Source organism: Bubalus bubalis, chromosome 16 (assembly GCF_019923935.1).
Source record: "Bubalus bubalis isolate 160015118507 breed Murrah chromosome 16, NDDB_SH_1, whole genome shotgun sequence".
NCBI classification, from domain to species: domain Eukaryota; kingdom Metazoa; phylum Chordata; class Mammalia; order Artiodactyla; family Bovidae; genus Bubalus; species Bubalus bubalis.
Window position 1 is genome coordinate 34,477,744 of NC_059172.1, and position 10,880 is coordinate 34,488,623.

General features: G+C 38.0%; 1 protein-coding gene across 2 annotated transcripts; it reads left to right on the forward strand.

The window, feature by feature from the left end:
* Window positions 1-26: 26 nt before the first annotated feature.
* On the forward strand, window positions 27-9,626 carry LOC112579446 (olfactory receptor 51F2-like). Of its 2 annotated transcripts, XM_045162869.1 has the most exons (2): window positions 27-47; window positions 8,700-9,626. In XM_045162869.1, exons 1-2 carry the CDS (start codon window positions 27-29, stop codon window positions 9,624-9,626), a joined length of 948 nt encoding a protein of 315 aa, XP_045018804.1. The 2 variants fall into 2 exon arrangements, with proteins under 2 accessions (XP_045018804.1, XP_025121678.2); XM_025265893.3 differs by lacking the exon at window positions 27-47 and having other exon boundaries at window positions 8,531-9,626.
* The last annotated feature ends 1,254 nt before the right edge of the window (window positions 9,627-10,880 follow it).

The window sequence follows — 10,880 nt, forward strand, 5'->3', positions numbered from 1 at the left end:
TTGGCTTAAAACACAACATTCAGAAAATGAAGATCATGGCATCCAGTGCCATCACCTCATTGCAAAAAGATGGGGAAACAATGGAAACAGTAAGAGACTTTATTTTCTTGGGCTCCAAAATCACTGCAGATTGTGACTGCAGCCATGAAATTAAAAGACGCTTGCTCCTTGGAAGAAAAGCTATGACCAACCTAGACAGTATATTATAAAACAGAGACATTACTTTGTCAACAAAGGTCCATCTAGTCAAGCTATGGTTTTTCCAGTAGTCATGTATGGAGTGAGAATTGGACCATAAAGAAAGCTGAGCACTAAAGAATTGATGCTTTTTAACTGTGATGTTGGAGAAGACTCTTGAGAATCCCTTGGACTGCAAGGAGATCCAACCAGTCCATCCTAAAGGAAATTAGTCCTGAATATTCATTGAAAGGACTGATGCTGAAGCTGAAACTCCAATACTTTGGCCACCTGATGCAAAGAACTGACTGATTGGAAAAGACCCTGATGCTGGGAAAGATTGAAGGCGGGAAAAGAAGGGGATGACAGAGGATGAGATGGTTGGATGGCATCACCGCCTTGATGGACATGAGTTTGAGTAAGCTCTGGAAGTTGGTGATGGACAGACAAGCCTAGAGTCCTGCAGTCCATGGGGTTGCAAAGAGTCAGACATGACTGAGCAACTGAAATGAACTGAGAAATTAACACAACATTGTAAAGCAACTATACTCCAATAAAAAAAAATTATAAAAATAGAAGAAATGCAGAATATCAGATGTACTGAATAAAATATATGCATTTTTGTAAGATGCCTAAGAAACTCATTGGCATTCACATTTGAGAAGCACTGATGTAGATCATATAGGTATTGGAACAACGTAGCCCCATACAATCAAGGGGGGCTAACAAAATATAATTGCTAAAATGAGATTTTAGGAAATGAGGATTTTCCCGTGGGGAGTTAGGCATGAAGGCAGGAGATTAGAGGGTAGAAGGAGATCATAGAAGGTTAAAGAAATGATGCAGACACAGGCCACAGCTGTGGTGTGTTTTATCCTATCGGCAGATTGAGCACAATATTAGGAAATCGTGAAGCAGGAGAACTAAAATACAAATTGCAAACAAAACAAAATCAAAACAAAATTTTTAAAAGACTCACAATACTCCACTGTCATTAATTTATCCTTAAGTTTGAAATCAGAACATCTAGGAGAAAGAAGCTATTTTAATACAAACATAAATGTTATGTCAATACAAAATAAAATCTCTTTTCTGCTAGCATTTGAGAAAGAATTTTGGAAAAAATAAACACCTTAATATTACCTTGGAGAACAGAATGAGACACGGCTCAGAGGAGGGAAAAAAAGCATGTCATTTTTAGGAACTTGAAGATGTGTTCAGGAGGGCTGAAGCAGAAAGAGTAGAAAGACAGCATATCAGGATACAGCTCTAGCTGGGTAGGTGTGTGCAGAGAAAGTATTTGAACTGGTCAAATCCTGGGACAGGTCAATTAGACAAGATACTCTCTGAAGAAACACTGATCATTTTCCCCTCTGTCTGTGTACCCACTGCTTATTATTCCTGGGCTGATGAATTATTTAAAGCCCTTGGGCTTGTGCTGAGAAAGCCTGAGGTTCTGCTGTGTAGCCTCTCCTGAAGCCCTGCTTATGGACTAGCACCATTCTAGTTGGAATCCTTAGCATAGCCAGCAGGATTTTCATATTTATATCCCTATAGCAGCCTGGGCATCTCTGTTTGCTTTTATATCTTGAAAACTTATTTGAATTGTGCATTTTTTCCCACTGAGTTTCACATATTCCTAGCAAACTTATCCAGGTCTTTAAAAAAAGTCTCCCACATCTGCTGAAGTGCTTTCTGGGGGAAGACAATGCTTCTATTAATGCAGAAGATATCAAAAAATGGCAGCATATCTTATTAGGTTCTTGATGAACTCCTGGAAACAAACATGTCTTTTCAGACTTTCCTGGGTGTCTCACTAAGCCCAGGGCTGGCAAGGAGCAAGTGGGGAAGCTGGAAAAAGACACAAGGAACTGTAGGTTTATTCTCTGCTGGTTGGTAGGCAACAGCAGCAGTTATGCTGTACTCTCCTATGGTTGACCCACTGGACACAGCCTATGCAACTCAACTACAAGAGCTTTTCAGGTTGTGCTGATATAGGTCATTGCATATGTGCAGTGCTATAAATGATCTCGGTTGTTACATAACCATGTATTTACTAAAGATGGAGGGAGAGTGAGAGGCCATGGAGCAAGAGAGAGGGACCACTGCCATCTTGACAAATTGCTCTTTCCTTACACTGGGGATCTAGAATCTTGCAACAGAAGGGGAAAAAACATTAAATAGGATAAGTAAGGTCTCTGCTCTGCAATAATTCTAGTGGTATAGTTACCTCATCCTCTTCTTCCATATAGCAGACCTTTGCAAGGCAATGTTCTCTTAGCGTAATCTTCTCTGCCAAGAAGCAAGATTAATTAATTATTGGACTTGACACTCACCAACCTTCTCAGTTTACCACAAATTGTCAAAGCCTGTATCAAGCGGACAAAGACTAAAGGCTGCTTATGTGTTTCTACAGTTTTGACAGAGACTGTCCGTTAAACGTGGTTAATATCTCTATCACGGGGATGAATACACTAGTGTCAGTTTCAGGCCAGTCATCAGAATAGCCTATTGCTTCTGTAAGCTGGCAAGGGACACACCAGGGACACAAAGTTTTATCATCTTTAGCTGTTTCCTTCAAAAAAAAGAATAGGCTTTACTCTTTAGAGAAGTTTTAGGTTCACAGCAAATTGAGGGGAAGGTGCAGACATTTCCCATCTATTTCTTGCCGCTACACATGTGTATGCTCTCCATCCATTAACAACAGTGACCCCTGCGCCCCACAGCAAAGTGTTTCATTGTTTGCAACTGATAAACCTACATTAATGACTACATCATTATCACCCAAAGTCCGTAGTTTACATTAGGGTTTACGCTTGGTGTTGTGCAGTCTGTGGTTACGGACAAATTATAATGACATGTATCCAACATTATAGTATCATACAGAGTATTATCACTGTCCTAAAAATCCTCAATGTTCCACGTATAAATTCCTCCCTCCCCTCAAATTCTGTTTACCACTGATCTTTTTATTATCTCCAATAGTTTGCCTTTTCCAGAAAGTCATATATAGTCATTATGATTGACTCTAATAGGTTTCCTTCATGTTTTTTCATGACTTAGCAGTTAATTCCTTTTTAGCACTACAAATAATCCATTTTTTAGATATATCAGTTTATCCAGTCACCTATTGATGGGCATCTTGGTTGTTTCTAAATTTTGGCAATTATGAATAAAATTTCTGTAAACATCCATGTGTGATCTTTGGTTTACAGACATAGGATTTTGACTCTTTTGGGTTTATAGTAAGGAGTATAGCTGCTTGGTTTTATGATATGAGTATGTTTAATTTTGTAAGAAACCACCAAACTGTCTTCTAAAGGGGCAATACCATTTTGCATTTCCATCAGCAATGAATGGGAGTTATTGTTGCTCCAAATCCTCACCAGAATTTGATACCAGTTTTGGAAGTTTTGCATTTTAACAGGTATGCAGTGGTATTTTATCACTATCTTAATTTCATATCCCTGATGACTTATGATGTGGAGTATATAGTGGTATTTTCCCTGATGACATGATATGGAGTATGTTTTCATATGCTCGTTAATTGAGTTGCTGTCTTGTAAGTTGCACAGAGGTAAAATTGCTTTTCAATGAGAACTACAATCATAATCCATCTTCAGGATTATGTTTTGGGGAAAAAAAAGAGAAGTTAGTCTGAAAAGAAACTGCTCTCCACAGTCAGTTGTTTGGGGCGTAAAGGGTTAGCAGGACACAGCTGTGTGGAGTTCTCTCCTAGGAATTGTTTTAAGGCTGAGTAAACAGCTTTCACCGGGCAGATCCTGGGCTCCTTATAAGGTCTTTCTTTCTCAAGTCTGAGAGTTCGATCATTCCAGAAAAGTCCCTATGAGTTCTCCTGAAAAAAAGAGAGCTTCTTTGCAGATGGATTAAGGGTGTAGGACTGATGAGGAAGTATTTCCCCAGCCTTAGGAAAGAGACCTTTCTGCTTGTAAGTTTGTGAGATGGAGATAATTCTCTTTTAAACTCTCTGCTAATGCCTGGGCCGACTTTCAAAGGATCAAATCTCCCTTTCCAGACCCAGAAAGCCTTTGCTTGAGGTCAGTGTTTCAGTGCAGCAAAGTCTTTTATGAGTACATCAGGGACTGTATAAATCTTCATATAGTTTATAAAGCCAACTGTTCACAGGAAACTGGTGAACTCGGTAGTACATATTAAAGAGGTTTGTATATATTATATATATATATATATGCATTTATTGTTGTGTAGTCACTATGTCTAACTCATTTTGTGACCCCATAGACTATAGCACACCAGGCTCCTCTGTTCATGGGATTTCCCAGGAAAAAAAAACTGGAGTGGGTTGCCATTTCTTTCTCCAGGGGATCTTCCCAATCCAGGGACTGAACTGACATCTCCTGCATTGTAGGCAAGTTCTTTACCACTGAGCCACCAGCGAAGCCCCCCATAAATATCAATATATTGTATCAATTGAAAACAATTGCTTTATTGTTCAAAATAGTTATGAAAATATCTACTGCAGTCATAAGCATGTATTCATTCATTCCACATTTTTAAGATGTTTTAAAAATAAGTGAAGAGAACAGTGAATTCATAGAGAACAGAGTTCAATTCTTAGATTTGCCACATGGATAAAAGTGAGAAAGAAACATGACTTTGCTGAACATTTGTTTTGTAATCTTTGCCTCAATGTTCTCATCTGTGAAAAAGCTAGTAACACGCGATACAAGTTGTAACAGTAATAGATGTGAAGCTTTGTAATGGGACAATCTATTTACAGGTTCTTGATGGTCTGCTTACAGGATGTTTAAGTTAAAGTCCTTAAAGAATTCCCCATGGGGGGGAAAAAAGAGACATTTAAATGTATCTTTCCAAGAATAGTTATTTGCTAGTTGTTCATTAGTTTTGGTACAAGAACAGGCGAGAGTAGTTTCAGAATCAGAATTTTAAAAAGGGAAAGATATTCCTGCTCATGCATTTTAGTTAACAGTTCTCTGAATTAGAGTAGACTTTACTATGTTTCCCTTTGATTTTATCAGCTGAAAAAAGATACCATAAGAAACTTACAAAAGAGTGGAAAGAATGATTTAGACAAAGAGAGAAAATGATGTAAACTGTTTGGCCTGTAGGAGGCGTTGAAATATTATCACTACTGTTAAGGAGAAGACTAATTTGGATATTTGGCTAATCTATTGAAGTCTCATAATTTATTTACTATAGTAAAAAGAGCATTAACCCAAGAGCCTGCTTCTGCTATGGAACCAAACGTAGGTCCGCTTGCCTTTGTGCAGTAAAGCTCATCTACTGATTGTGGGGAAGAAAAGTGCAGCATTTAGTGCAGAGCAACAAGCAAGGAGTTCAAGACAGCTCGTGCTCAAAACACTCAAACTCATGGATCACCTGGGGTTCAGAAAAGCATTTTTAAAGGCAAGGCGACGGAGAGGTGTCCCAGGGCCAGTAAACAGCTTGTGCACAATTCTCTGATTGGATGATGATGAGGGAACAGGGTATTGTCACAGGTTGTTAACGTTATCAGTCCTTAGGTTCCAGTAAGCCTGGGGCAACTTGCTCCTGGTCATCAAGTAGTTAATTTGTTCCACTTGATGGGGGTTTAGCAGCTATACAAAAAAAAAAAAAAAAAAAAAGAAGGAAAAGAAAACCCTCAGGTAATGTGCATTAGATGATATGACCCTAATGGCAGAAAGCAAAGAGGAACTAAAAAGCCTCTTGATGAAGGTGAAAGAGTAGAGTGAAAAAGCTGGCTTAAAATTCAACATTCAAAAACCGAAATCATGGCATCCGGTCCCATCACTTCATGGCAAATAATGGGGAAAAAATGAAAACAGTGACAGACTTTATTTTCTCGGGCTCCAAAATCACAGCGGACAGTGACTGTAGTCATGAAATTAAACAAACAAAACGCTTGCTCCTTGGAAGAAAAGCTATGACAAACCTAGACAGCATGTTAAAAATCAGAGACATCACTTTGCCAACAAAGGTCCATGTAGTCAAAGCTATGGTTTTTCCAGTAGTCATGTATGGATGTGAGAGTTGGACCATAAAGTAGTCTGAGTGCAGAAGAATTGATGCTTTCGAATTATAGTGCTGAAAAAGACTGTCCATTGGACCGCAAGGAGATAAAACCAGTCAATCCTGAAGGATACCAACCCTGAATATTTATTGGAAGGACTGAAGCTGAAGCTCCAATCTTTTGGCCACCTGATGGGAAGAGCCAACTTATTGGAAAAAACTGATGCTGGGAAAGATTGAGGCAGGAGGAGAAGGAAGTGACAGAGGATGAGATGGTTGGATGGCATCATTGGCTCAACGGATATGTGTTTGAGCAAATTCCAGGAGATAGTGAAGGACCGGGAAGCCTTTGCGTCCACGGGGTCACAAAGAGACGGATATGACTGAGCGACTAAACAATAACAAAATGACTTCAGAAAAATTTGTTTTTATCATCAGATCTAAATTTGAGCAAAGTTCAAGTAAAAAAGATAAACACCAGGTTAATAAGAAAACTGTTAGTTTATCTCCTATATTACTATATACCAGTATGTTTACATGAACTCTACTTCTCATCCGAAGGGATCTATATCAGGAACCACAAAATGCCTTAATATTAAGTGTCTAGGGTCTGTCAGTGTTATCAGATGCAATTCAATTCAATTATTCAATAGATACTCTTACACACTATTTTTCCTAGCTCTGAGATAAAAGGTCTGAGAAAAACTGATGAAGTCCTTGCATTTTCCTGGGGTTCATTTACACCTTACTAGCCTCGCCTCTGCTGTCTCAATAGAAGGTGCTACTGCCTTTTCCTTAAATACTGCTATTCCCCAAGGCCTTTTTTCCAGGCCTCCTTCTGCTAGATTTTATTTTTCTATATATTTCACCATTCCTATGACTTCAACCCAGGTGTCTGTTTAACTCTCAATCTGTATTTTCAGGGCAGAAATACTTTGTTTAGAATGCAGAGGTAAGTACATATTCTAATTCCTGCAAGGCAAAGTGAGGCCTTTCTTGCAGCTGAGATCCAAGGGCTAACTCAAAATCCATGAATTTTAATTTTTTATGCATTTCCTCTTAATTCAAATTTTCCAGTCATTTTTTTAGTAAGTCTTCTAAAGGCTGCCTATATTGAACACTTTTATCGCTTCTTCTCAAATGCTCTCATCACAAGTTCTATAACCAGTTATTCCCACTGAAGTTGAAGCCACTCCTTGTTCATTTAGGCTGCAAAAAACTCATTAAGTTAACTTACACAGAGTTATTTGTTTTTCCCAAATCATGTATCAGCCATGTTGGAGTGCTAGGTCTGATTCTAATTCTATTCCTTCCACATTGTCATCTTGTCAGTTATTTATTAATACATATTTGTTGAAGGAACACATTCATGAATGAGAGAGGATATACAACATACTTTAAAAACCAAACATTCTTTCCACAGATAAAAATAGGGTATCAGAAAACTTAGGACACACTTTGAAGAACTTCTTTGATCCTAGAGTTTTATTGATGGTTGAGTATATGCTTATATCCTCAAACAGAGAAGATGGTTCAGAGTCATTATCCACCATCCGAACGGAGATGCATCCTGTCTTAATGAGGCTTTCTGAGGGTCCACAGCCCTACCTCAAACCCCTCAATTCATTTTCTTTTTTTTATTTTGAATATAAATGTGAAATTTTTTTTTTTTTGGTATTTTTTTTTCACTTTACAATAATGTATTGGTTTTGCCATACATCAATATCTCTTTTGTAATAATGGAATATTAAGAATTACACTTAGATAGTTTTGCTCCAATTATCTGCTTGCAATGACTTCATTTGTTCTTGTTAAGGTTAACTTAAGCCCTATTTTTTCAGGGAGAATTTTCATTAAACATTGTCAGGTTCACAGTTACTACTTGAATAAATGCTTTATTTACCAACTATATACACTGTAGTCTATTTGTACAGATTGAAAGACTTTTCTTAGTATTTCATTTTTATCATTACCTCTTGCATATTTTATTCTGTAAAATATTTAATAGTATCTTAACTATACTGTTTTCATTGGATATGTAAACGCTTTTAATGGACCTCTTAAGGTTTTTGTCTTGGAAAGCTAGAAGAGAAGCAGGAAGAATTGCCTTTTGTGTTGTCTTAGATTTGTGTAAAAATGCTCTCTCTGCCCATGACCATAGAATCATAGATGTGGGAAATATCTTACCATTATCTAAACTAATCTCCTCTTTTATCTGTGTACATAGATATATACTGAGGCCTAGAGGTAACAAGTGGGACTCTGGTAAAACTCAGCTGATCTGGATTTAGTCCTCGGTTTCTTCCCCTAAGTCAACCAAGATTAACTCTAAACCTAATAAGAGTAAATAATAATGCACTTACACTTAAGAACAAGACACGGTTCATTAGTGATCCTAAATTGTATGATATGTGGAAAGCAGGAAATCATTTTTCTTCCCTGTTTTTGTAGGACTTGCTCATTTTTCCCAGTGAAATTTGCCTCCTTCACTCATCATGCCATCATTCAATCAGAGCATTTTCTACCCTACAGTCTTCTTTCTTACTAGCATCCCTGGTTTTGAAGCCTACCATGCCTGGGTCTTCATCCCATTCTGTTGTCTCTATGTCATTGCTATTTCAGGGAATGGCATGATCTTGTTCATCATCATCACTGAGTCAAGCCTTCATGAGCCTATGTACTATTTCCTCTCCATGCTATCCTTCACGGACCTAGGACTATGCCTTTCCACATTGGTCACCATGATGGGTATTTTCTGGTTCAATGTCCAAGAAATCAGCTTTGATGCCTGCATTGGCCAAATGTTCTTCATCCATGGTTTCACATTAATGGAGTCCTCGGTACTCCTTGCAATGGCCTTTGATCGCTACATTGCCATCTGTAACCCACTGAGATACGCCACAATCTTAACTAATTCAAGGATCATTAAAGTGGGCTTTGCAATTGTTGTTAGGGGGACAACAGCTCTGATTCCTTTACTCCTGCTCCTTAAGCGTCTGTCCTTCTGTGGAAGTCATGTTCTGCATCATTCATATTGCTTCCACCCTGATGTGATGAAGCTTTCATGCACAGACACCAAGATCAACAGTGCATTTGGTCTGGCCATTGTCATCTCTACCGCTGCCTTGGACTCTGTCTTGATCCTTCTCTCCTATGTCCTGATCATCCACTCCGTGCTCAGCATTGCCTCCCCAGAGGAGCAGAAAAAGGCCTTTGGAACTTGTATATCCCACATAAGTGCTGTTGCCATCTTCTACATCCCCATGATCAGCTTGTCACTGGTGCATAGGTTTGGGAAGCACGCCCCTCCCCTTGTGCATACTCTCATTGCCAACATTTATCTGCTCATCCCTCCTGTAATGAATCCCATAATCTACAGTGTGAAGACAAAGCAAATTCAGAAGGCCATGGTCAAAGTGGTTCTTTCTAAAATAATTTAGAGCCATTTCCAGTGTAATCTTTCATTAGGTTTTCTTCTCTGACTGATGTTTGATCATTCCCTAGTGTAAGTTACCATGATACATTAAAATATGTTTATACATGCTTTAATCTTCTGATGATCCAGTAACTTACTATATGCAGAGTTCTAAACTGCATTCTTTGAGAACAGGATGCATGTCTTGTGTATATGTAAGCCTCTCACAAGTACTGCACCTGCATGGAATAGGATCATGCTTAAAATATGTCTGTAAAAGGACAAATTAAACCATGAGTGAGTGAAGTGAAGTTGCTCAGTCGTGTCCAACTCTTTGCGACCCCACGGACTGTAGCCTGCCAGGCTCCTCCATCCATGGGATTTTCCAGGCAAGAGTACTAGAGTGGGTTGCCATTTCCTTCTCCAGGGAATCTTCCCAACCCAGGGATTGAACCCAGGTCTTCCCCACTGCAGGCAGACTCTTTACCATCCGAGCCACCAAGGATGCCCCAAGTTAAACCATAAATTGGAGTCAAAATGGTCTCAGCACCTCTAGTGTATATAGGTATCAAGGCAAGTCTGATAAAATTTTGATCAGTAGCAAAGTCTAATTTTCAGCAATTCTCAGTTATTCCCCAAAATAGAGGATCATGAATAAGCACAATAAACAAGAGGAAATGTGAATTAAAATTGTATTTTTCTAATTCTTTAAAGAGTTCTTTAGACCCTTTGGTAAATTTTTTAACATTTTAAGTATCTAATGTCCAGTGATTCATCTTCTGAATATATGTCTAGTGGGGGAAAGTGGGCAAGAATGTTATGATATGTTGTGAGATTCAACACATTGTTATATGTTGTAATTTATATGATAATTTAGAAACTGAACATCTACTTCAAAATATCTGAAAAACAAAACATGAACTATCATGAAAAAAGATAGATAATGATATAGATAAACATATATATTAAGAGAAAAAATTAAAATACTTATCACTGTTGCATGTATATTTCATTTAAATATACACAAGTGTACACATACATACATTGAGGACATTTGTTATAAAGGTATGGAAAGATATGTTCCAAATGTCAAAGTTAGTGATTTTTTCATAATTGAATATTGGTTTAGTTATACTTTTTCTTTACATTCCTGTACTTTAAAAATGTTCAATAATGAGGTTTTTCTTTCTGGCTTACTTCACTCTGTATAATAGGCTCCAGTTTCATTCACCTCATTAGAACTGATTCAAATGTATTATTTTTAATGGCTGAGTAATAC

Coding starts and splice junctions, on each gene's coding strand:
- LOC112579446 (XM_045162869.1), top strand. CDS start 27: ATGAAGATCATGGCATCCAGT. Junction 48..8,699: donor TGAAGATCATGGCATCCAGT/GCCATCACCTCA, acceptor TCATTCAATCAG/AGCATTTTCTACCCTACAGT.